At 39.2% G+C, this 27343-nt stretch overlaps 2 protein-coding genes across 3 annotated transcripts in view; one reads left to right on the forward strand and one right to left on the reverse strand.

Moving 5' to 3' along the window:
- Nucleotides 1-27343, forward strand: part of LOC135075451 (von Willebrand factor A domain-containing protein 8) — a 40917-nt gene that overhangs the window by 2543 nt on the left and 11031 nt on the right. The window contains exons 3-14 of the mRNA XM_063969892.1: nt 1535-1670; nt 2075-2242; nt 4164-4328; nt 4391-4467; nt 4715-4772; nt 20588-20746; nt 21409-21751; nt 22223-22469; nt 23013-23153; nt 24067-24202; nt 24762-25665; nt 26063-26268. Of these exons, the coding sequence (XP_063825962.1) occupies nt 1535-1670; nt 2075-2242; nt 4164-4328; nt 4391-4467; nt 4715-4772; nt 20588-20746; nt 21409-21751; nt 22223-22469; nt 23013-23153; nt 24067-24202; nt 24762-25665; nt 26063-26268 (2740 nt within the window). The remainder of the gene's footprint in view (nt 1-1534; nt 1671-2074; nt 2243-4163; nt 4329-4390; nt 4468-4714; nt 4773-20587; nt 20747-21408; nt 21752-22222; nt 22470-23012; nt 23154-24066; nt 24203-24761; nt 25666-26062; nt 26269-27343) is intronic.
- Nucleotides 7086-10702, reverse strand: LOC135075306 (uncharacterized). 2 transcript variants are annotated; one of them, XM_063969719.1, is made up of 3 exons: nt 10579-10702; nt 10360-10458; nt 7086-8341 (listed from the first exon to the last, which is right to left on the reverse strand). In XM_063969719.1, the coding sequence occupies exon 3, from the start codon at nt 8207-8209 to the stop codon at nt 7163-7165; it is 1047 nt and encodes a 348-aa protein (XP_063825789.1). In that variant the 5' UTR covers nt 8210-8341; nt 10360-10458; nt 10579-10702; the 3' UTR covers nt 7086-7162. The 2 variants fall into 2 exon arrangements, with proteins under 2 accessions (XP_063825789.1, XP_063825788.1); XM_063969718.1 differs by having other exon boundaries at nt 10534-10702.

Genomic DNA, 27343 nt, shown 5'->3' on the forward strand with positions numbered 1-27343 from the left:
AGTTTCGGATAATTTCGGTTACGGAATTATTAGAATTTCAAAAATGTAGGTATAATTCAAATAGCAATATGCTGCGTGACCCACATAGCTACTTTATGTACCAACTAAGACGACACCTATGTATGATAAAGGTTAAACAGGCTGGCATATTAGATGGTGCCAGGGAATGCAAGACAAGTTGGTAACAAATATCAAGATTTAAGGTACAATTCCAAGACGGGCCGCAGACCGCAAACTGCAAAACTCTATGAAATCGGCAGCGCGGCATTGCTACTGCGGCGTGTATACTGCAGATTTCATAGAGTTTTGCAGTTTGGAATAATTGTACCCTTAGACTCCGCCTTTATCCGAAACTATCCGTAACTTTTGAATCAGTTTCGGTTACGGTTACGGATATCCATAACAACCCTGCTTGGTAAGATGGCCCTCTCCGTCCCGCTCATACCTTTTAAAATGGCTTCTCCACCTCATTTAAGCCAGAAACTTGAATTTTGGGCACATTAGAATAATAATTTTTAACCAAGGTAGATAAAGTTAAAAACGGGACTATTTCCAAAAAACCAAAAATTGTCGACAATTACAGCAAAAATTTACCAAGTGTTATACCATTTTGGAATCCTTACTAAATGCGCCAAATTATGACGTCACTTGCCACACTCGCGTAGTACATTTTTTTTCAGTACAGTCAGTTTAAACTAGGCAAAATTTTTATTTTGAAAATTTTTTTGAGAATAATGTATTTTTTTCATCCAAGCTGGAGCAGCTGGTTTTGTAATTTTGATAACAATTTAGAGAAGCATTATTCAGGGTTACATAACAAAAAAAAAATTTGGAAAAAGTGAAGATTTGTGGCAACACGAGTAAAAGGACCGTCACCTGGAGTAGAATTTTTTGATTTTTTTTAAATGCCTATTATTTTCAAAATATGCCACATAGATTTTTTTTTATATTTTTCTGATAACCAGCACAACTTGCCTCAACACCCAGTTCCGGCTTGACGTTACATTACGGGACACCCTGTATATAAAAGAAAGTCGTGTTAGTTACTCCACTTATAACTCAAGAACGGCTGAACCGATTTAGCTGAAAATTGTCAGGGAGGTAGTTTACAGCCAGGAGAAGGACATAGGATACTTTTTATCCCGTTCCCTTTTTTTCTGTCCCGCTTATTTATTGCCATTAAGGCGGAACAAAGTTCGCCGGGTCAGCTAGTTTTCAATAAAAATAGTTAATAATGAAGTAGGTATCTCATATAGTCTTAGTATCTGTAAAAAAAATATGAAGATATTGAATCTACCTTTGAAGGCTATAAAAGACTCATCAAACCTTTGTCCTTCCCAGACTAATCTAAAGACTAAAAAATCTAATTTAAATTTAAGTTAAGTCTCACTAAGGATTCTCATGTTTTGGTAAATACTTAAAAACATTTCAACTCAAAATAACAGCAGTATATTCCATGTGCTTTAACTTAATTTACATATTTTATCCTCATGTATTAATAGATATTGTTACATAAATTTTTTTCTTAATAAAGGAGAAAAATAGCACTCCAATACTTGGAGCTGACTCAAAGAGAGCTCGAGTATGTGGCTCTCTCACGAGACACCACAGAGGCCGACCTGAAGCAGAGAAGAGAGATCCAAAGCTCCACTGCCAAGTACTTTGACCAGGTATTTTTCGATTGATTTAGCTAGCACTATATTATAATTTCATGATATGACGTGAACAACGCATGACGTATCCTGTCTTGTTGTTGTAGAAAATAACCAAAACCAAAACAGTCAAAATAAAGGCAACTCTATATTACTTACACACACACAGGTAAATGAAATTTAAATTCAACAGCTTTGTCATGAATAGAATAAACAAACCAAATGATAACCTACATTGACCAAGTTAGAGTATCAGTTATAGATGGCTCACAGTCACAGGCTTTAGTTTGAGTATCTTTCTTGTTTTAAATTAATTAATTCCATACACAACATCAAATTTCAGACAGTACTAGACTTTATTAAATAATCACAAAGTTGTAAAAATCATAGACTCAAATATTAACCCACTTTATTCCACCCAGAGCGCCGTCCGCGCAGCCGTCGAGGGTCGGGTGCTGGTCATCGAAGGCATCGAAAAGGCGGAGCGAAACGTGCTGCCTGTCCTCAACAACCTTCTGGAGAACCGGGAGATGCACTTAGAAGATGGCCGGTTCCTGGTGCCGGCTGCCAGATATGACAAGCTGTTAGAGGTAGGTGTTTACAGCTGTATACTTGTAGTTTTGTTTAGCGAAGAGTACTGCCTGTTCTAAACAGCCTCCTGGAGATTAGGGAGATGCACTTGGAAGATGGCAGGTTCCTGGTGCCGGCTGCTAGATATGACAAGCTTTTAGAGGTAAGCTTTTCCATACTTACAACTGCATTTTGTGTGCATTTTTAGGGCTATGACGCCGTTATAGTGACGGCTAAGCAATATCGATATGACGGATCATTGAAGATACGCTAATGATTTGTCATAATTACATTAACAACTGGCTGCTGACTGACTGGTTGTTTATGATGGAACGTAATAATTTTAATATACCAATAAAAAATTGTGGCCATTTTTTTAATTAAAAAAAAATCTGTTTTTTGTCGATAGGCCAGTAGAATTAAACACAAAAATGAATTAAATCGGAAATAATTCCAACTAAAGATTTTAGTGTTTTAATGGCTTCATTAGTTGCCCATAAAGATTCTCCTAGGTTTTCGACTTCGACGGAGCTGTGCTTAAGTGGTGGGGGCCCTCGAAAGGGGCGCTTTTTCGGTTTTCCGGTTATACCGCGTAAAGGACTTACCCTATCGAAAAGTGGTCTTTCTGAAGGTTGAAGGGCATTTAATCCTGCATTAAATAAGACCAAATTCATATGTTTTGAACAAACCATTCTCGTGCAAATGTTCGGCAAAGTAGAAAACATGTGTATAATTAATGACCCTCTCCACGTCCAATGGCTCGTTACCCGCAGGCTTCCAAGTCTTGAAAAGGAGCGTCTCAACTAGTGTAACCCCATCAAGGCTTACGAGCTGGATGCGCCTATCCTTGTTCGTCCCAGCCGTTCCTTAACTGCGGTTGCACTTGCTGCACCTCTTCCTGGCACTCACCTGAACGACTCTGTGTTACCTACTGTGGCTGTCCCTCTTCCTTGTATCCTCCTGCACGACTACGTTTCCTAGCAGTATGCCTGGTCTAAGGTTCGACGCCAAAAATCAACAACAACAAGTTTTTATTAAAACGCTGAAGAGTTTTTTTGTTTGTTTGTTTGAACGCGCTAATCTCAAGAATTACTAGTTTGATTGAAATAATTTTGTTTGTGTTGAATAGCTCATAAATTGAGGAAGGCTATAGGATATTTACAATTACTCTATGACTAATACAGGCGAAGCAGTAAAGAAAAATGTTGCAAGCACGGAAAATAGTATTTAAACTATTTTCACGCGTACGAAGTTGATGTTGTGGCGTCGAACCTTGGACCAGGCATACGGCTAAGCAATGCAATCGTACAGGAGGGTACAAGGAAGAGGGGCAGCCTCATTAGGTAACACAGAGTCGTTCAGGAGAGTGCCAGGAAGAGGTGCAGCAACCGCAGTTAAGGAACGGCTGGGACGAACAAGGATAAGCGAATCCAACTCGTGAGCCTTGACAGGGATACGCTGGTTAAGGCGACCCTTTACAAGGCTTGGGAGCCCACGGGTGACGAGCTATTGGACGTGGAGAGGGTCATTAATTATACACATATTTTCTACTTTGCCGAACATTTGCACGAGAACGGTTTGTCCAAAACATATGAATTTGGTCTTATTTAATGCAGGATTAAATGCCCTTCAACCGTCAAGAAGACCATTTTTCGATAGGGTAAGTCCTTCACGCGGTATAACCGGAAAACCTAAAAAGCGCCCCTTTCGGGGGCCCCCATCACTTAAGCACAACTCCGTCGAAGTCGAAAACCTAGGAGAGTCTTAATGGGCAACCAATGAAGCCATTAAAGCAATAAAATCTTTTGTAGGAATTATTTCCGATTTAAAATCTAATTCCACTGGACTACGATAGTTTATGATGTAGTTTGCCCCCCTTCTGAGGTTTCCACTGTATATTTTTTGCTATCAAAATGGTAACATTTGTTAAACGACTTGTAGGAACATGGCGCGGAAGAAGTATCAAAATGGCGGCTGGTGCGAGTTGACGAGAACTTCCGCGTGATCGCGCTAGGCTTGCCCGTGCCGCGCTACAGCGGGCAGCCGCTCGACCCGCCGCTGCGGTCCCGCTTCCAGGCCAGAGATGTCGCCACCATCGGGTTTGGGGTGAGTCTTATGTAGTTGCTATAGGAGCTATTTTGCAACGCAAATGTAACTGTTCGCTACAGCGCGCAGCGGGCAGCCGCTCGACCCGCCGCTGCGGTCCCGCTTCCAGGCCAGAGATGTCGCTACCATCGGCTTCGGGGTGAGTTGGAGTCTTATGGAGTTGTAATAGGGGCTGTTTTGGAACAAATATGTATAATGTACACAAAGCAGTGAAGTCAGCTGCTAGATACAGCGGGCAGCCGCTCGACCCGCCGTTACGCTCGCGCTTTCAGGCCAGAGATGTCGCCACCATCGGGTTTGGGGTGAGTTGGATTGAAATGAAATCTTATGGAACTGTGATAGGTGCTATTTTGCAACAAAATTACATTCTGATGTGCCGTGATAAGATGTCGGCCGCTGCGGTCCCGCTTCCAGGCCAGAGATGTCGCCACCATCGGGTTTGGGGTGAGTTGGAGTCTTATGGAGTTGTAATAGGGGCTGTTTTGGAACAAAAATGTATACTGTACCTAAAGTAGCGAAGTCAGCTGCTAGATACAGCGGGCCGCCGCTCGACCCGCGCCGTTACGCTTGCGTTTTCAGGCCAGAGATGTCGCTACCATCGGCTTCGGGGTGAGTTGGAGTCTTATGAAGTTGTAATAGGGGCTGTTTTGGAACAAATATGTATAATGTACACAAAGCAGTGAAGTCAGCTGCTAGATACAGCAAGCAGCCGCTCGACCCGGTCGTTACGCTCCCGCTTCCAGGTCAGAGATGTCGCTACTATCGGCTTCGGGGTGAGTTGGAGTCTTATGGAGTTGTATTAGGTGCTATTTTGTAACAAATATGTATAATATACACAAAGCAGTAAAGTCAGCTGCTAGATACAGCGGGCAGCCGCTCGACCCGCCGTTACGCTCGCGCTTTCAGGCCAGAGATGTCGCCACCATCGGGTTTGGGGTGAGTTGGAGTCTTATGGAGTTGTAATAGGTGCTGTTTTGAAACAAATATGTATAATGTACACAAAGTAGTGAGGTCAGCTGCTAGATACAGCGGGCAGCCGCTCGACCCGCCGCTGCGCTCCCCCGCTTCCAGGCCAGAGATGTCGCCACCATCGGGTTCGGGGTTAGTCTTATGTATAATATTTTAAACTATTATGTTGCATTTTTTACTATAAAATTATCACTTCACGGGATTTATTGCAACAATATCTATTTTAACGGTAAATAAAATATTTACCCTCCCGACGTTTCGGCTCGGTTGCACGAGTCATGGTCGCGGGCAGATACATTTCTGCCTCGCGTAAAACTGTTTTCATTAACCTTTAACCGACGACGTGATTTTTTTGTCACGCCGTCTGCGACGTGCGGTCTGTGGGACCGCTATACTGTTTACTCAAAAAGTAATCATTTTTTGTATAAGAGTATATTGGTTTTATATTTTTTGAGAACATAATAGTATTACAAATAAACATACGTATAATTTGTGAGGAATCAATGTATATTATTTATTTAAATATGGCTAAAACTTTTTTGACCCTTAATTTCATTGAAATTACACTAGAGCTCCATAATACCTATATAACTTGTAAATTTTAATCAAAGCAAGAAAAACTATACTCCTTCCTAAATATAGTGAACATAATTAATAAAATAAAAATAAATGACACGTACATCACATGCACAAAAAAATTTTGACGTAGGGTAAACATTAGGCACAATCAGGACATTATTTTTTACCGCATGCCAAGCATTTTCGGAATGCATAGGTAACACCTGTAAGATAATTTCGTTTTCAATTTAGGTGGACTAAAATGTACGTCCTTTTTGCAGCTGGTGCAATGACATCAGGCTGATTTGGCATGTCAGAGCCTAGAATAGATGTCACTGTTTGCTTTACTACCCGTTTCGCGGTATTTTTTTACAGACTACCATCTTTTATATAATAATAAGTCCTAATATCAATATATCATTAGGAAATGTCTTTTGCTAGGTTGTGGTGGCCCAGGATCCATCAATTTTACAAAAAATGAGTCGTCTAAAACAAAAACGCATGTTTTAGTATGGTACAAAAAAGTCACGTAGTCTGCGACGTGCGGTCCCACAGACCGCTGTTGAACTTTAAATCGAATTATCTTATCAAAACTGCCCTTATCGATGTAACCACTAACTGTAATCGCGTATGGGCAACTAAACTCGAAGGTGAGACTGAGACGCTCGGGACACGGGAGTAAGTAGAACATTGCAATCCAGAAATTTCAAAAACCGGAGCGGTCTGTGAGACCGCACGTCGTCGGTTAAAGGTTAAGAGGGGGATATACATTGATCTAGAATGAGCGGTGGTATGAGCAAGCTCTAACGTCCAAATCCTCAAAATTGTTCCATTTAGGCTGAGTTGCACCACCTAACTTTGACCGCAACTATAACGATAACCGTGTTTCTTGTATGGATTTTGACAGATTTTTGACGTTTGTCAAAGTTAAAATAAGATGATACAACCCAGCCTAAGTCTACATAAACTTTATAGGAACAGATATGCCTATGTACGATGAACACTGTTATGTTATAAGAGTAATGGACCTAAATTGAAAGCTTCTACAAATTCAACACACGTAGGAAAAATATTAATCTATTTAGTGGTTTTGCAGTAATAAATTAATCCCAATACTCTAGTATTTGCGTACTATGCAACCGTAATTTGAATAATCAGACGGCGCAGCTTTGCGTGCACGCCAGCATAAATCCAATCCGTCGGCTCAATGAAATAGGAAGGACTGAGCTCGGTAAAGTTCGTTAATAAATTGCCCGAAACTACTCAATGAACTCAACTTTGTTGATTTATAAAGCTTTTATTTGGAACTAAGATTTTAGCGACGATAGAAGACTCTCAGTTCTACTCGTCGAGGTGGAGTTAAACTTCTTCGGCAGCTCAGGCATGAATATGTGAACTTGCTTCTTTGATCCGATCCCTAAACCGGGTATTAGCTTCTGTTTAATCAAATCGGCGTACTGTTTCTCCACGGCCGTTCGTTCTGAGACGACTTTCTGGCGCGTCTCCGCGACGTTCGCTCGTAAATCCTTGCTCTTGGTTTTGTTGGCGTCTTTTTTCCCGCTCGTCTCGGCTTGTGGCGTGCCGCGCGCGTTCCGTGACTGTCTCGCGTAGTTCTCAATCGTGTTCGTGGACGTCGGCACATAAAAATCGTGCCGATCGATAACGCTTTGTTGTGGTTTCGCACTGTCGCCGGCTTTTGGCGAATACGTTTTGCCACTATCCTTCGCCCGAACGTCGACTGTTGTCTTCGATTTCGATAACCCGTGGTTCCGCCGCTGAATCTCTGGCCAACTGTGCCGCGGTTGAGCCATCCGTTCAGCATTTTCGGGCGCCAACAAATCCACTTTGCCAGCTAAATCCAACCATTGCAGCACACGTTCTGATAATTCCGTGTTTTCTTTCACCTCTAATCTGGACGTCCTATTCACCCTTAAGTGCCTCATATTTATGTCAAAATTAGACCGAGAAGTCTCGTAATCGTTGAGTTGCTGCGGGGTAGCTCTGATCAGAAATCCGTCTTCGGACTCGTTGTCCACATCAGTCAAGTTCAGCTTTTCGATTTCGAAGTCCTTAGAGCTCTTCGGCCTTGTTTTTGGTATAAACGTCCTTTCGTTTCGAATAACAAGGTTGAGTTTCCTGAGGCAGCCTTCCAAGTCGTCCGCGTGGTTGCTGAGTCTGGAGTGCCTTTTCGGGATCTTGTTGCTGGTGGAAGCGGAGGATGTGGGTCTCCGCCTCTTGGCGCTGAGCTTGACGAAGTAGGGGTCGTCTTGCGACAGTATGGCGTGCCTGAAGCCGTCCACCCACACCGTTCGCACGTACATAGGCCGCTGGGAAGACTGCCAGAGTGCCGGCATATTACCCGCCTCTCGAGCGCTACACGTTAAAGCACGTCGGCACGCGACCCCCGCTAATGCGTGCTAAACTTTGCTTTGTCTTCATAATTGATTCGTGCTTTATGTTACGTGCTCTTCGCTCGATTGTGGTGCCTGAAAGCAAACGGAAACTTTTTTAGTTCTATTTTATAACTCTTTACTTAGTGTTAGCTGCGTATTTACCATTTTGGCGCTAAATCAGCATTTTATATTCAGGGGCGTGCCATATTTTCGAAGCTTTGTATGCTAAACTTTGTACATATAAAACTAGGGAGTGACGTAAAAGTGTACTCCTGAACATTTGATACCTATTTTATGGGCGCGAGAATCAGGTTAACGTTTTGACTTAGGTTTTAGTATTGGATCGTTCAATACTAGAGCTTTCTGCTATTTTTCCTTTTTTTATTTTACCCATAACATTTAGTTTTATTTTATTCGTAATCTATAGATATTTCTAGTAAAACGTTTTAATCTAAAATTTTTAGTCATATTTTATCTATTTATCCAATTGCGACAGAAGGAGGGTTATTAATTATATCATAATTGGTCACTTCACAAATGTATTTTTATGCTCTACGTCGTCTTTATAGAACGTTGACTTTGGGATCATTAAATGATTCGTTGATTTTCTGTGCTTAATTGAGGAAAATAAGGTTACTGAGGTAAACATAAATATACAATTTATATCTTCACCATATCAGTTTGCATTATTTTAATGTCCCTGTATGTCATATAACTCTGCCTTTACTTTTCACATGTTGAGTCATCATTACAACTACCAAGCGATTCCAAACTACGTTTCATTCATAAATTGAATTAATGTTGAAGTTACAAAGCACTGGCAAAACATGAAGTCAGCATACAGTCGGAAGCTAAAGACTTAATTCGCTCTTATTGTTATAGGAGTAAGGTGAATTTTCTTTAATACTTCCGTAGTAGATTGTACTAGTGCCTGTTGCTCGCAATTGTTCCATCAACGCCTAGTTGGTTGTGATTAATTACTGGTGTAGGTTGGATAGAGTGATGCAACGTTATGGGCCAGTAGGGTGTCCAAGATGCAGTTACTATAGACACGTAACTTGTAATATTTTTGTTAAAATAGTAACTACATAATAAATTATGTACTATAAAACGATGTTCAAGTATAAATTTACGCTCAATATTTTTCTTAAATCTGTGTCGTTTAAGTATTAATATAAGTTTGTTTGCAAAACAACGCTCAAACCTTCCTCAAGATTACGAATGGACGTATTGCATACGACATTTCAGTCTTATGAGAGAAAAATATGTGATTTCGACTGCTATCCCAGTTAAAACTTTAGTAAGCTAACTTAAAAGTTTTTCTTTACACATAACATTACCTAATCTAACATGTAAGAAATAAAAAAACGGCTCATATATTTCTCTCTTCTAAAAAGTATTTAATCATCAAATAGCAGATTAATTTGTAATATTTTATGCACCTTTTCAAACACTGCACCATAACAATGATTTTATGACTTGTGTTACTTAATCTGAAAGTTAAAGTTAAAACACGAATGTGGCTACCCTACGCTACAACACCCTTTTATCGCCTAGGGGTGAAATTAAAAACTTCCGTCCAAAGTTTCACTTGTATACTTTTAACATGGAAAGGGGACCCAAAAACTTTCCTTGCCTTTTTATTAAAAAGAGCAGCAAAAGAAAATGCTTTTCTTCTTGTTAACGAAGTCATCGTATTTTTTACATTCAATTTTGGAAGTTTTTAATTTTTTTTTAGTATACCTAACCAAAAAGCAATTCACAGAGGTTATTTGATATGGTTTATTAACTATTACAGTACCGAATAAACTTTGTTTCTTTTAAAATTGTCAAAATATCTTTACTAGCAAATTTTCAATTATTTGATGTTGGTCATAAAGTATCAGTCTTTCTGTTACTGTATGTAGCTTTCTAAAAGACCTTGTTTATCGATGCAAATACACTTCAATAACCTACCAGTATCCATTGAATGCATTTGTGACAAACAATGCGCACTTTAGTTGTTTTAACAACGAAATCACCCTTCCCAAAAACAATTAACTATTACATACAAACAACGAATTATATCCCAAATAACCAATTGTTTTGAAAATAACATTCGTAGTACTCACTCATTGCTACGAGCCGTAGCACATCCGTAGCGTCCAACTCTCGTAGTCACTACGCCGTAGCCACTGTCCGAACAATCATTCGTTTTTCGTAGTTTGAAACTTTCGTAGTATGAGCATTATTTACTGTTTTTGAACTAGCTAAACGAATTATGTAAATGATTCGGCGTAGGTTACGTCTGTCCCGGGCACAAACCGGCGTGTGACTGGTGCATGTCTCACCACATCGCCGGGTTTTGTCGAGCTTTCGTTAACGGAGCGGTTACATGCCGGCGAAGTTCGGAGCAAAGCTTTTTTTATTTATTTTATTGCGATTTATGTGTGCATCATGGTGAGAAACTTTTGAGAGTAGGTGTCAGATGTGAGTGACAATGTCACAATGTTATTGTTTTTAAAGGAAAAAAGCCTTTGCGGAGTTGTAAAAAGTTTTTATTACTTAATAAAGACCATAAAAACAATTATTATAGGTCGCTCAATGAAAGTTGACGCAATCAACACAAGTAGACTTTCATCGGTCATATCACATGCCAATAGAAAGTTGTATAGCCTGACCAGGAACATAAAAACCCTCGCCATGTTGCGGAAAATTAATGGTACTAATTTCTTTTAATGGCAACAGTAACTGAAAACTTCATTGACATGTCACCTTGCATGTCAGTCTATTGCTGTCAAAGTGTAAACAAACTTTAATTTAAATGTGCGCAATTGATTTTGCGAATTAAATTGCTAAAATCTTTTTATAGTCGTGAAAGAAAAGTGGTTCACAATGTGTTAAAGTATTTGTCGAAGAGAAATACTAAGGGTTCGGACAATATTTTCATTGAATAATGTTTCCGACAAAGGTTGTCAAATTGACTGACATGTTTATCGTATAGTACAGTCAACTATGAAAATTAGCTGTGGTTTGTTTCAACTACCCATTTTAAAGCTTTTTGTCACTTTGTAAGTATTGAATTTTATGGAATTGGGAAAGAAGTACCGAGTTTGAAGCGTTCATGAGCAGACATTGTAGTTAAATATTCAAGTTCAGAATTTGATTATTGATGAATAATAATAAAATCCTACTTGCTCGATTGATGGTTTCATTTAATTTATTTAAACCAGTTTACCTATAATATAATATGCTTTTGTTAATTTATGAAAATATTAAATAAGCCTATAATCCTTAATCCTGATACATAAAGTTAGCCTATTAATTTAATACAGGTACGACTGTACCCAGTGTTGCACTATCAAATGCAATTGAAGCGCCTCTATGCCAGGGTTTTTATGTTCCTGGTCAGGCTATAACTGTATTTGAATTTTTTTAATAAAATTTATTTATTTCCAGAATATTTTAAGCGCTTTGTCTAAGAAATTGTTTAAAATGTACAAAATAAGAAACAAATTCTCACTTTAAATATTGTATAGATGACCCACGTTGAACTGTCCCACCAAACTCAATGACAGGGGGGCGCTACCTTCGTTCAACTATATGGTTTCCAACATGGCAAAAATCTGAACCAGCGATCCGTCAGCAATGTCATGCATAGGACAGTTTAGTATTTTGGAACTATATGCCCATGCGGCGGAACACAGCTGATCTATCATACAAATTTTATGACTTGACATATGTTCCTGTGATTTCACAATAAACACAATTTGAATTTGAAATGCATTCATCTTCTATTTTCTATAGTTTAGTGAATAAAAATAAAGTATTGTGTTATAATATCCCCGATTAGTTATTCCCATATACGATCCCAATTACATGCCCAGCTTATTGGCAAAAGCAATTTTATTTTATGTTAATATCGACAATGCAGCGGGAACAGGAAATGTACCATGGGTTATGGCTCACGAACCCTATGGTTTATGGCCTCTAATAAGTAGGTGCGCGAGGCTTGGTAATGGTTTTAGTGCTCACTGAAACGTGTTAGATCAAAGTAGTTTTCTATATTTATTGTATGCTCGCTTTTCCTGTTTAGATTTCGATCTATCGAGTAAAGTCCTTATCCATGAGTCAGAAATACGGATACGACACCTAAAAAGTTTCATTGTCTTTTGTTTTTTTTACGTCTTTCATCGTCATAATCATCATCATTTTCGGCCATAGGACGTCCAATGCTGAACATAGGCCTCCTCCAATGATTTCCACAATGGCCGGTTGGTTGCGGCCGTCTTTACGGGAATTTAAAATGTTTGCTACAAGAAGCTTCCCCATCTTAAAAAAAACAAGCATCTCCTTATAAGACGTTAACAAAATCTTCTGGAAAATTAAAGTATTTTCCAATCCAATTTGTTAATCATTAATATCATATTAATTAAATCAAGCTTTAGGATGATAATTAGAACTCACGAGCATATCGTATTTTATTATTTTAATTAGGATTAAATATCAGTTATCTACCTATTGTTTCTTGATTGAATACGCAAAACTGAATAGTAATGTAGTATGTCTATTCAAAAACTGTTATTTTTGTTGTTATCTATTTAACTGCTTACAAGTTCGTACCCTAGCAAAAAGTTTGCGGTTTAACTAAAGGAAGCAGTTGCTATGCCCGCAAATATTGTAGGCCGCACATAGTTGCCTAACTATATGCAAACGAGTCGCGTCAACTGATATGCCGTGCTCTATTTTATGAACACAGCATTTTGTGTACACCAATATTAGTAAGTATCACTTAAAGTAGAACATGAAAGAAGTAAGTTGATCCGTTTATAAAAAGTTAACGTCGTTACACTTTAAAGAGTTACATTTATACTTGACTTAAGGTCCTATGTTCCTTAGATGGGGCAGAGGGCGTCTACAAACGTCCTCCATCGCGTTCGGTCTTGAGATTCGAGTTTGATCTCGCTCCAAGTCTTATAGATTTTCTTTGCCTCGTCTAAGCTGCTACTTACAGTGCGCCGCCAAGTTTGCTTGGGGCGACCACGTTTGCGTTTTCCTTGGGGGTTCCAATCCAGAGCTTGCTTGGGGATGTGACCGGGATCCCTTCGGAGAGTGTGGCCGATCCAATTCCACTGGCGGCGCTTGATCTGCTGGTCGATCGGAATTTCGTGGCAGCGTTCCAATAGATCGACGTTGGAGATTTTCTCGGGCAAGTATATGCCGAGAATTCGGCGAAGGCAGCGGTTGACGAAGACCTGCAGCAGTTACATTTATACGAGTAGGTATACTCGTGAATAGTAATGCTTGTTTCAGGAGTACAAACTTCTCATCGCAATACATAAGCTCAGACTTTCTGTCGACAGAGATCGAACTAGAATCCCCGAACAGGCCTTACACATAAACCGTTGTACGTGTTCGCCTCAACTTTTGTTGTGTGACCTATAATTTCTTGTAAATCGAATTATTTTGACCTTAAAAGCCTTGAAAACCTTTAACCCTTTCCGTATAATAAATCTCCCACCCCTCATACCATAGCATGCTACCCGGCTGTTAGCGGCGCGCGCGCCATGAAAACAATTGCCGGCTATTAACTCTGACAACTCATTAGCTGTAATGAATTAATATTCCCAAAGGTTTTACTTTAACACAAGCAACAACTGATGTTCGTGTAACTTTTTGTTTGAAGGTCGTTGGGGAGAATTAAGTAACGTTCATAAATTATTTATTAGTGTAATGATAGAAGGAACGGTTTATGGTGGCGTATTTTCGTAATTTTGATTCTGTAAAAAACTACCTGTAAAACGATATTTATATTGTAGCGGTAAATGCCTGGGAAATATTAACGTGACTGCGTTTGGAAAATTACTGATAGACAGTTCTTATTAAGGAAGTAGAAAAAAGTAAGCAAAACTTTCAGACAACATTCCGTTCCAAAAATAGTCGCTGAAGTTGAAATCACGTTGAAACTTAAATTAGTTACGAAGTTGGCCATTTTTTTGTAGAATCAAACTTTTAGCCATCACATTAACTTTTTACGTTGGGGGTCGATTCTCGTACTGTAGAAATAGAAAAAAGTCTCACCTCGAAAATCAAGTTTCTGACAATCAGACCAAACATTTTCCGAACAAGTTGACTAGAGTTTACTTGAGTTCTAGATTTTGGCTCTACATTTTAGACATCGAATAGATTCAACTGATCAGTACCTCTAGCATGAACAACTTTCGTCTTCGAATCGTTTGCGTATTCGATATAATTCGATACTCAATCTTCAAATTAAACGATAACGTGACAATTTTGATCATCAAAATAAGTTTCGTGCAACCACATCTCATACTAAGTTCACTTTACGGCACGTTCACAAGGGCGCTGTTGTAGTATTGTTACTAAATCTTTTGATGGCGATTCGAGTGCGCAAACGATTTGAACTCGAAAGTTTTTCGTACTAGCCGTACAGTCCTCGAGATAAAGTATAGTATTGGAATTCACCAGAGAAACGGTGTTTTTCTCTATTTCCACGAAGAGAGCAACTATACGCCACCACAATATTATCATTTACTATTTTGGAACTATTTTGTAATTCCGAGCATGTAGGTACTTTTGAAACAGCAGGTAAGTAATACTGTTGATTTTCTAATAAGATATCAAATAATTCTATAAATACACACAATCGTATAATTGCTAGGCTAGCTTAATTAAACCGCGAAACAAACATTTGAACGAAAATTCTGAACTTGCCTAATTAAAACAAAGTTAAATTAACTTGTTACGTACTTTGTACACGATATTTGGGGATTAGGATATAATTAAAGTTTGTAAAAGTCAATGCCTCCTGTCTACTGAAATTTTAAACTATTTTAACTTTATTCCAGGAGAATTCGTCGGTGGAGTACAGTCAATTCCTCAATCGATTTGAAACTTAATAAAATCTTAAAATTCAAAATGAATCTGGTTAACCTGCGAGAGTCATATTATGCAATTAGATGATATCTATTTGTAGAATTACATAAACTTACTTTTACTTATTACTAGCTGACCCGGCGAACTTTGTTCCGCCTTAATGGCAATAAATAAGCAGACTTTTTTTTTAATTTCGAACGGGATAAAAAGTATCCTATGTCCTTCTCCTGGCTCTAAACTACCTCCCTGACAATTTTCAGCTAAATCGGTTCAGTCGTTCTTTTCAAAAAAAATAAATTCAAAAAATTCAAAATTATTTATTTATCGATAAAAGTCTTAACAATGATATTGTGAGTCTCATCCTTTTAAGTTTGTAAAACTTGTGTTAGAATGAGACTGCTCTTCTGTATGACAACTTGGGCCGGGTTACACCATCTCACCCCAAACCCTGACAGACGCCAAAAATCTCTCAAACTCCATATAAAAACACGGTCATCGCCATAGTCAAGGTCAAAGCTTGGCGGTGAAACCCAGCCTTTAGAAATAAGACTGTAGAAGTTAGAAAATAAGTGAACTTTTAACAATTTTTTTTTCTCTTTTAAAGTGAGAAGTAAGTAAATACGTAAAATAAGGTAGGTAGGTGTAAAATATCAAATTTGCTTTCCATTTCACATTGCCATTGTGTTGTATTACTATCGATGGGGGTGGGAACTATAAATATTTATGTAAGTTTGATATATTATTATATATGTCATAGTCAAAGGTCGATATGCAGTCTCTTCGCGGAATGACTGGTCTATCCTAGGTTTGACCAAAGCCTTCAGGCCAACCCCGAAGTGAATTCTTATTTCGGCCTTTGACTAAGTCAAACCTAGAAGTGCCTAAACTGTTCAGTCAAACGTCGAAACTAAAATAATCTGTTTCGGGCTTTGCCTAGTCAATCCTAAAACGACTGGCAGACGTGGTCAAAAGTAGACGCAGCGTTACAGAGGCCGGCAGCAATTGTAGAAAACCGACCAAGTTCGAATCGGATTCACGTACGGGTTCCGTACGACTCTTTTATTGTTATATGGCGAATGGGGATGATTTTTAAAGTGACTATAAAACTAAATATTTTGGGAAAGGCATGAGATATACAGCTTGGTGACAGACAAACAGCGAAGTCATAGTAATAGGGTTCCGTTTTTACCCTTAATCCTTTAAGGTACAGAACCCTAAAAGAAATAATTTCAAGATCGGTTTAGACACACTGACAAACTACCGCAGTAAACAAGTTTAGTTATTCATACTCGTACCTTCACCTAAAGAGAGAACCGATCGGTAAAGTCTATGTAATAAGTTCAATATCAAAATGAAGTGTAGTTTAGTTTAGTCTTAATTGAGGTTTGACTAGTCAAACCCCGATTTCATTAAATTCAGTTTCGACGTTTGACTGACCAAATTAGTCTCACCTAGGTTTGACTAACATTCTTTAGTCAAAGGCCGAAATGTTTGGGCTTTGACTAAGACTTCTAGTCAGACCTGAGGATTGACTAGTCAAACCTAGGAGCGCCTGAGCTTCGAGGTTTGACTATAACATATATATAATAGACTAAATGCCAAAGAAAAAATGCCTTGAGTTATAAGTGGTGTAACTAACACGACTTTCTTTTATATAATAGATTAAAATCATTAAAAAAATGTAATAGGCAGTTGAACAATCAAATCTTTTTTAGATAAATATTTTTTGGATATAGTAGTTTAGTTTACCTACAGATTTACTTGTTTGGCTGAAATATTTAGGTAATACGTTTCGAAGCCAACTGTCCACAAACGAGCATCCGAACTCCAAATAGAGTTTTCGGCGAACTAATAATGACACTATAACGGCAAAGGTTGTGTTGTCTTTTTGTCGCCCATCGCGTGCCAACTTAAGCAGTCTGCGAAAGATCTACCTTATTTGTTTAATTTTAGGTGTCATTAATCAAAGGCGTTTTTAACGCTGTTATGTATTTAATGAGTGGCGACCACGAGCCGGAAGACGTAACGTGGGCACTATGTGGACCGACGATCTGGTGAAAGTCGCGGGAGGTGCCTGGATGCGAGCGGCGCAGGACCGGCTTTGTGGAAATCTTTGGGGGAGGCCTTTGTCCAGCTGTGGACGTCTTTCGGCTGAAACGAACGAACGAACGAACGATGTATTTAGTTTCGAATTCTTGTAAAGTATAGCCACCAAGACCAAGCCCTAGCTATTTGCCAAATGATTCGTTTGGCCAATATGTAGTTGGCGTTGGCGAATGTATGTAATAAACTAACTCTGAGAATGTATAACGAATGATACAGTGCCTGAAAAAAGTTTTCGTGCTAACATTTCACCTTGCTCAGTTTTCATGTTTTCTTATTCCATTATATGAAAGGCGTATTTACTTTGCCAAAAGCTATATTTCAAACAACGTAACGTCCTCGAACAATAATCATGTTGGATAGGCACTTTCGTCTGCTTTCGTGAATTCCGAGCCTAGATAACAGCTTTTTAGGTCATATATTACTTGATAAAATATGTAAGTATATAGGTTTGTGTTAGTTACCAAAAACATAGTCAGTTACAGGCTACCTAAGGTCATGTTAGTAGATAAATTTTCAGCTACAATTTATCTAGGATTCCCTTTTAAAATCAGTAAAATAGCTGTGTATGTAAAAGCCCATTAAAGTAAAACGCATTTGTAACTGTAATTGGAAGAACATTAATTTGAGAATCAATTGGAGTAACATAACCATATTTTACTTCATACAATAGGTACTACATCTACTTATCATTTTAGTATCAATTTCCACGTCATATTTCGCACCGTCACCATTGAATTCTGCATTAAAATTGGAATTAATAAAATAAAAGAAATACGAATGCACCTCGCTTCCCAGATCAATGCGCGCGAGCATGCGACGATCGCGTGTCCCGAGCGCCGAACAATTGCGATCGCAGCGATTTATGATCTCGCGAACCGAACTTACGTAGCTAAGAAATAAAGGCCATTTCATTTTTAAATCTTCGGGCAAGTTTTGTATGAAGGGCAAGTTGATTTAATTTACTTTCAGCGGCCATTGTGATGCTTTTATTGCTCCTGAAATTCTGGAGTGATTTTTGCAGCACATCGACCTTTTATTTTTATTTATTTATTGAGGTATACCAACATTACATACAAAGTAATTACATTTCTTTCAAAGTTGTGAAAATGTTACATCTTAGCTATTACAATTAGTGCATTTAATGCAACAGTGCTAATAGACAGGTAGGTGTCAATCTGGCTACACCTCCCTTACTGCGCTAAATGTGCTTTCGTTTCTTTTCGAGCTGTGACTTAGTTCGTGCTGAAATTGAGAACAGGCGTCGAAGTACGAGGTGGAACGACAACTATTAGGTGATTAATCGCTCTCCAGCAAAAAGTTTATTTCTCTTTACGTGAAAACATTTTCATAATACCTGTGATATTGACATTTGTGTAACGTTATAATAAGAAAAATACTCATAGGCAAGAGTAATAATCTCAAAATCGACCAAAATTTTAGACATTTTCAGAAAAAATACTCCTTAACTTTTATATTAGGTACATTAGTCTAATTTATTTAAGCTGAAGCAATCAAAAGCATGAACCTATAACCCAAGGGAGTTTAAATACAGTTTTGAGTAATTTCATATCTGGAAAGTTAGGCCACTTTCCAGAACATTAACCGACTAAACTTAGGCGATAATAAAACCGAACTGAAGCAAGGCCTGTAATTCGAGCGGATTATTTGAAATTAATTACAGGGCATTTGCTTGTAAATGTTTATTGCTGCGGGGCTTACACAAATTTCATTTGGCGTAGCGCAAATACGACTCATAATCAGGGGTGACATATGGTTTCTAGCATTAAGTTTCAGTAAGCAAGTTAAAATATTTAAAAAAAAATGTGTAAGAACAGGACTTTTAATGTCAAATTATGTTTTTCAATCAATATTTAGTAGATACCTTGAAAATACAAGTTTTAATCGCCCAAATGACATCCTTTGTATAATACCTAAACTGGTCTTTAGGTTATAATTTTGGCTCTAATTTAGATCATATCATACTTTTTATAATAGAGTTAGCTAGCTTAGTGAAAGGATTGGTTATCTTAATACGACAATAAAGTAGGCATTATTTAGATAATAAGCGCAAAGAAGGGCTTGTTATAATGTTCTTATCTCGTTAATGATCCGGTAGTTGACACTATATCACATAGGTATTTATATTAACTCTGATAGGTAACCCATTTAGATTTCAATTAACAATAAATAGATAGTTGTTGACGTGACATCATAATAATGTGCTTATCGCTATTTAAATTGTTCGGATATAACTTTGTCATTTAACCAATTGGGTCACTTTTTACGGTTAAAACTAAGTATAAGCAAAGTTATCGTTCTTTGCTAAATGCACCAAGTGTCAAGTGTAAAAAGTTAACTCGGCTTTTGTCAACCCTAAAACTAAGGCATGGGTTATTTACCTAGATTAAATCGGTTTAAATTTAAACGAGTTTCCTCACGATTCGCCAAAACGTTAGCGTTATTCGATAGCATTCGAATTTACAGTTAAAATTATTCGCTGCGTTAAGTTTACGTTGAGTTGTCGAACTAATTTCGGGCGATAAGATCTTTGGATTGAAACTTCGATTAGTTTTGAACTGATTTCTGGGGAACATGAAGTTTTGCCATGGTTTATCGTACTTGATATCAGTGTCATTAGTTTTATTTTGAGGTAGGCAGTAGGCACTTACTTTGAAGTAGGTCCCTACTGGTTTAAGTTTGCTATCTTTATTTAGAAATACAGTGTTATAACAAAAAATAATAAGCTTTTGTTTTTCCTAACAAACTAAGTCTCCAATGTCCTGATCAAATTAGGGAATAAACACAAACTGGATTTATAACTTAGCTCATCTGGAAATATGACCCAGGCAGAATATCTAAGAGAATAGGAGGATAGTTAGAGAGGCGTTATCAAGGCACTCACTCCGGGATCAAAGATGTAGAAAAGGTCGCGGCTCGCGGGAAGCGCCCGGATGCGGGCAGCACAGGACCGTTCGTTGTAGTAATCCTTGGAGGCCTTCATCCAGCAGTGGACGTCATTTGGCTGAATAGATACATTTATTTTAGCCTCATAACTTCTGTACAATGTCGCCCGTATTCACAAACGGTGCTTGCTTAAGTGAAGCAGCAAATCGAACGCACAGCGTTGAATAGAGCTCTTGTATTGGTTCATGTGTCACCCTGTGCGTCCACGCGTACTGTGAGACCTCATAGTAATGTTACTACTACTATTATAGTATAGTATAGTAATGCTACTGACAACGCCACTCTTGTGGCGGAGTTTTGGGCTGACACTGTGTAGATTTGTTGTCGACCCGAAAAGAAGAATAGTAATGTTTGTGAATACGGGCGTCTACAGCTTATCTTTATCTTTCGCAGGAGCATCTAATCGTGCTCAAAGAAGACTCTCCCGATGTAGATCCAGTGAAGCTGGAGCAACTCCTGTCTGCTGCGTACGCGCTCATCAGCCCTGAACTGCAGCAAGTCAGCCTGCCTGACTTCCCCATCGATAGTTTGCAAGCCGCTACGAGGATACTGGTAATTACAAGCAACACTAGATTTTTATTCAGCAGTGAATGTTGTAATAATATGCGCTGTATATTCTTTTTCTATTGTGAATTTTGAAAATGAAACTCTGCTTTTGCTGAAGGGTTTGTCTTACAGCTATTAAAAAAAAAAGAAGTATTTGCTTGCTTTAAAAATTCAGCTAACTTGTTTAAAAATTTTTGGCCGACGCCAAAACTGTTTTGAGAAAGTTTGAATTTTATGAGCGGAGTTTAAATTGGCTTGATCTAATAGGGCTTGGGATGATATTTTAACAGCGTAGTTGCTGCTTTGAATGAAAATAAAAACCCATACATATTTACCAAGTTTTGACTCTTAGAGTAGGCGCACACCGTTGATTTTTAGTTGGCCGATAGTTGTGCCCGATTTTAATTTGTATGAAGAATCGGCCAAATCGAATCGGCGTAGTGTGCGTACTCCCATACATGCCCATACTGATCAACTGCCCGAATAAATAACTTGTAGAGAGTCAAGCATTGCGCGCGGTGGTTGGTATGGCCATTTGATCAACTGCCCGACTAAACTATCGGCCGACGAAAAATCAACGGTGTGCGCCTACTCTAAACATTTATTTAATTTTGACATAGCCGAGCTTAACATATTTTTGATCTCAATTTGTTACCTCTTTTTTACAGGAAAGAAACCCAAGCATTCCAGTTCACAAATTGCTGTACCTCCTCTATCCATACAATACCTTCCTGACTAGAGACCACGCGAAGAACGTGGAAGCTGTTCTAAAGAATTTGAACCTGGATATCAAGCCTAAATGCGACACAGTATTACGAGGTGTCGAGTACAAGGGAAACGAGGCCTTAGTGACTATGGATGTTAATGGGATTAAGAGCCAATTCGGCGTGCCTTGTGGTGGGAGAAGTCAGAAAGGGCTGAGAGAGAAAGGGGTGGTGAAAACAGCGTATCAGAGTGAGCTACTAAATGAATTACTGCTGAGTCATAGTGTTGGAGACTTTTGTATTGTGGGTAAGATCTATTATGATTTTTATTAATTAATTTTTAGAGCAGTAGTGCTCAAACGAACATTTTGTGTCGAAACCTTTTAATTTAGATCACAATTAAATAGCCTAACAGTGAAGGTATCGTGGGCAGGCCTCCTACTAGGTGGACCGACGATCTGGTGAAGGTCGCAGGAAGAGCCTGGATGCGGGCAGTGCAGGACTGCTCATTGTGGAAAACCTTGGGGGAGGCCTTTGTCCAGCAGTGGACGTCATTTGGCTGAAACGAAGGTATCGAACTGACCGACTCAAGATCAGACGAACGCTGGTTCGACCCCGCTACTGGACTATTTGTGGTGGACTCAACTCACGAATTAGCTTACCACGAGGGGTTAACGGGACTTATTATTTACTTAGAAATACCATCCGAATTGAGAACCTCCTCCTTTTTTAAGTCCGTTAAAATAATATACTTTAATTTTACTTTATTTAATTTCAGGTCCAAAAGGCTGCGGCAAGAGTCTGCTAGTCACGCAAATCGCGTCCTTATTGGGCTACACAATAGAGCCCATAGTTCTGTACCAGGACATGACGGCGCGAGACCTGGTGCAGCAGAGGACTACCCTGGATAACGGAGACACGGTGTGGAGGAATTCGGCTCTTGTTGACGCGGCTTTGAAGGGCCATATGGCGGTGTTGGACGGCTTGCATAGGATACATGCTAGTACATTAGCCGTGTTGCATAGGTGAGATTATTATGTCACATGTATTCAATAACACATCTGGCTACAATTTTATTGCAAAAAAGCAACGTCGTACCTGAAAGTGTCAACGGGGCCCTATTTAACCGTTCCATTTGGAAATCATTGGGGGAGGGCTATGATCAGCAGTGAACGTCCTGTGGCTGAAATGATGATGATGATGATGATGTATACGGCGCGAAACCTAAATAGCCCCAATAAAAATAGCCTTTTCACACAAGCAACGTGACAGTCGACCGACACTGAAATTGGAAATACATTGTTATTGACAAATAACACTTAGTTAGTTTTGCAGGGCAATCGAGTCGCATTTAGACTCTTGATCGGGCCATTGTGCTTCAAGAGAGAGAGAGAGGGGGGGGGGGGGGGGGGGAAGAAAGAGGGAGAGAGAAATAACGCCTCTTACAACTTACGTATCGTACATAATAATATTATTAGATTGATGTGCTAACGCATTGTGGTCTGTAAACGCATTGATTAGAACTATATTTCCCTATTAAAGTGACATGACTTTATCACAATTTCCAGACTAGTCCACGACAGAGAGCTGCAACTCCACGACGGTACGAGGCTGCTCCGCCACGACAGATACGAGGAGCTTCTGGCCTCGGGGCTTACGACGCAAGAGCTGGACGACAGCGGCGTCAAAATGATACACCCTGCTTTTAGGTGAGCACTTTTTATCTGATACACGTTGTACACGCCGTGTGGTACACCGGTGAGCCTCGTGTCTAGTTTCTCGGCGCTATAAGTCATATGCTACATCTAAAGCAGCGGTTCTCAAACTTATTTAGTCTACTGCCCACTTTGAGAATAAATTATTTTTTAGCGCCCCCCATTTTTGTAGTCAAGAGTCGAGCTCAGTCGGTGTCTAAGAGTCTTCCTAGTAGATGACGCCTCCCAAGCCTCTACACAACGTCCCGATTTTTTTTTCTGGGTCTCTTACCGCCCCCCTTTAAGCCTGCAGCGCCCACAAGGGGGCGTTATCGCCCACTTTGGGAAAGACTGATCTAAAGCAACGCGTCCAACGCGCTTTCATGATTACGATCCTGATAATTTCGTTGCGGGTCCAATGACAGTTTAACTTTCCCCCCGGATAAACTTGACCTTCACTGGTTGGGTTTTTGTGGCGGTCAAGCTGTAGATCCTGGCTACACAGGAGTTACAGTGGTGGGAACGAGAGGTGGAAATAGTCCCGTTACGACCCTTAACCTCCAAAATTAGTATAAGTTTTCATACCATTGATTTTGATATTGATGTAGTATCGATAGTATTTGGGCGCAATAATCGTCTGGCAATAACCTTGAGGGAGGCCTTTGTCCAGCAGTGGACGTCTTTCGGCTGAAACGAACGAATCGTCTGGCGAAGTAACTTTCGATAATATCGATATGGAACTAATTTTCGAAGTCAACTATCGGTAATTCAGCATATCTAGTGATCGTAAAATCCCCAATGGATTTTAAACATAATTTCTATAAATAAAAAAGTTTGAGCAATTTTAGAATCATTTTATTACAATGACCTTACTTGTGACCATAATGTGTAAGCTGTGTAATTTACAACAGTTCCGTTCTCCCACTAGGATAGTAGCGTTAGCTGAGCCTCCGGTCTTCGGTCGCGGCCAGCAGTGGCTGTCACCTGAACTGCTCAGCCTGTTCATCTTCCATGAGATGAGGAACCTCAGCAAGCAGGAGGAGATCTTCATCATCAACAGTTTGGTAAGTTACTATAGTTTGGTAATAAATTGGTGCACACTGATTCTTAAAGTTGCTAGAGATTGAGTAATAAGGCGCGGCTTTGGTACCTTCTTCGGTATATTTTTTGAGCGTTTCGTGTTACGCAGCATATTTTGTCTAGTGGATATTCAAATTTAAATAGTTTATGCAGTGCGTAGGCCCTTTCTAGGGCACTTATACATGTCCCAAATATAGCTACACAGCATAAACTACAGAGCTTATATTTTATTGACAAAGAGACCTTTGTAACCATATAACTATCAGCTTATGTAAATCGTCAGTCAGTTAACAACTCTAGAAATCGGTAAAATTGTATTTTTATTAATTCTCGGGCGCGCAATCCTCATCACGCATTGGTACCTGCTGAAAACCAGCTTCTCGGCATGACGTTTCTGTCATGTCGCGATTTTTGCTGAGCGGGCGCTTATTCAGCATATGTTTTTATTTATTTTTATGTTTACTCTTGCTTTGTATACCATATATTGTGCTGAATAAAGACATTATTATTCTTATTCTTAATTTGTAATTCATCTTATTGCAGTACGGAGACATATCAACCCCTCTCCACTCCATAATAAACCTGGCAGACGAACTCCGAAGCTCACAGGACAGCACTCTCAAAAACCTCTCTTCCTCACTCTCCACCAGGCAACTCCTGCGCATCGCCAGTCGAATGGCCAAGTACCCTACAGAATCCGCCTACGAAACCGTTCAGCGAACATTCTTAGCGAAATTCCTACCAAACTTAGCCAGAAAAGCACTTGATAGCGCTAGCGTAAGAATCGGAATCGAGCCTTCAGCTCGTTTCGGCATCTTTTCCAGTAATTTTCCTAAGAAAAAAGTTCAATGCACAGTCAAAAATGGCGTCCTTACCATTGGTGACACAAAGACAGAAATCTTCAAAACGGATGCTTTAACAAAAGTACCCGACATCCTATTCTACGACGTGCCTCAACATGTAAAACTTCTCGAGTGGTTGTTACAAGACTTCTTGCTAGGAAACCATTTATTGTTAGTAGGAAACCAAGGAGTCGGTAAGAACAAAATCGCTGATAGATTACTCCAGCTCTTAAACCGACCGAGGGAATACATCCAGTTGCATAGAGACACTACAGTGCAGAGTTTGACAGTTCAGCCAACTGTCAAAGATGGTATAGTTGTCTATGAAGATTCACCATTAGTGAAAGCTGTCAAAAATGGTCATGTATTAGTGGTTGATGAAGCGGATAAGGCTCCTACTCATGTTACTTGTATATTGAAGACTTTAGTGGAGAATGGGGAGATGATTCTCAGTGATGGGAGGAGGATAGTGCCAAAGCATATGATCGAAAGTTCTGGGGGCGACGTGAAGAGTTTCATTCCGGTGCACGATGACTTCAAGATGATCGTGTTGGCCAATCGGCCTGGCTTCCCTTTCTTGGGAAACGACTTCTTTGCTGCTTTAGGTAAGTCCTTACCGATTTTGAAAGATATTTCAATATCATTTATTGGTGATTCAATAATAAAATTTATCTATAGTTCTTCGTTTTCGTCTTCTAATTACGTAACACGTAAGACCAATTAAATTGTTTGTACTCCGATAGTTATCCATATCCCAGTCGCCATTATACAGACGTTGGCACACAAAGCCAACTTTGGCATCTGATGCAGTTGAAATATGTGTTATTATTCTATAAAAATGTATAGTCTGCTATGACGACTGTACTAGCATAGAAGATCTTACTACGGCCAATGGGAAAGCGATTGGGTTCCGAAGGTTTTAGTTTCAATTTAATTCCAATATCCTAAAAGAAGAAGAAATACTCGTACAATTTCAAAACCTTACACCTCTCTCATCCACAGGTGACCTATTCTCCTGCCACGCCGTAGACAACCCTTCAATAGACTCCGAGATGGAACTGCTCCAATCCTACGGGCCTGACGTACCGCACGACGTGATGAAGAAGCTAGTACAGGCTTTCGCAGTCTTGAGAGAGAAGGCGGACCAGGGACAGCTGACATACCCGTACTCAACGAGAGAGCTAGTCAATATTATCAAGCATTTGCAGGTGAGCGTTAATATGTATGCATGACAGTACGTTTGGTGTAGTGGTTCAGAACGGACTACTATGCCGAGAGGTCCCGGGTTCGACTCCCGGCCGGGCAGAAATTGAAATGATGAATTTTAATTTCTGTGACGGGTCTGGGTGTTACTATGTATAATATGTATGTATTTAAAAAAAAAGTATATAAGTAGTATATCCGTTAAGCTAGCACCCATAACACAAGCATATTAATTGCTTACTTTGGGGCTAGATGGCGCTGTGTGAGATTGTCCAAAGATATTTAATTGTAGAAATTAATAATTGTAGTACAGTGTTTACACTTTGGCATATTGTGCAAGGAAAATAAAGGCTAGATGACAGAATTTCAATTATTTGTCTGTCAGTCAGATAATAATTAGAAAATATTACTCATATTTTTTATTATCTTTCATAATTAAATAATAACAGTGCTACATTGAGTTGAAATGGCGCGTTACGTCACGCTTGAGTAAAATTTTTACTAAAAAGTGACGTCACGCGACATTTCAACTCAATATAATACTGTAATTATTCGATAATGAAAAAAATTAAAAAATAATGTGTCCATAATTTTTTTTATTATCTGTCTGACGGACTAAATAGAATTTCGATTTCATTACCCAGTCATCATCCCTATTGGTTCTATTTGATAAAAATCTATTCCCTATGGCTGAAATGCTGATGACGATCATCAACGTAGCATTATATGAAACTACCTTACAATTAGAAATTTTTACTTTGATACATAAATGAAATACCTAATCACTTATTGCATACCACCCAAAAAAGTAACTCTCTGGCTAGTCAACCGAAACCACCTCTGTGGTCTAGTGGTAAGACCACCTGCTTCAGACGCAGAGGTCCCGGGTTCGATTCCCAGTGGGAGCAGATTTTTCTGTTTGGTTGGTAGTAGGGCTTGTTCTAAGTCCGCCTTGCTAGCTACCACCATCTTACCTAAGTCTGTCGCCATAACAACAATGTTAACAGCATTTTTGTGTTCCGGCAGTTAGAGGTAAGATAGCCAGTTCTTCCGTGGTTGAGGATTCCGGGTGAAGCTCGC

The sequence above is a fragment of the Ostrinia nubilalis genome, chromosome 10, assembly GCF_963855985.1.
Source record: "Ostrinia nubilalis chromosome 10, ilOstNubi1.1, whole genome shotgun sequence".
Taxonomy (NCBI): Eukaryota; Metazoa; Arthropoda; class Insecta; order Lepidoptera; family Crambidae; genus Ostrinia; species Ostrinia nubilalis.

Excerpts from the sequence above, each read along its gene's own strand:
- LOC135075306 (XM_063969719.1), bottom strand. The coding sequence starts at position 8,209 with ATGCCGGCACTCTGGCAGTCTTCCCAGCGGCCTATGTACGTGCGAACG.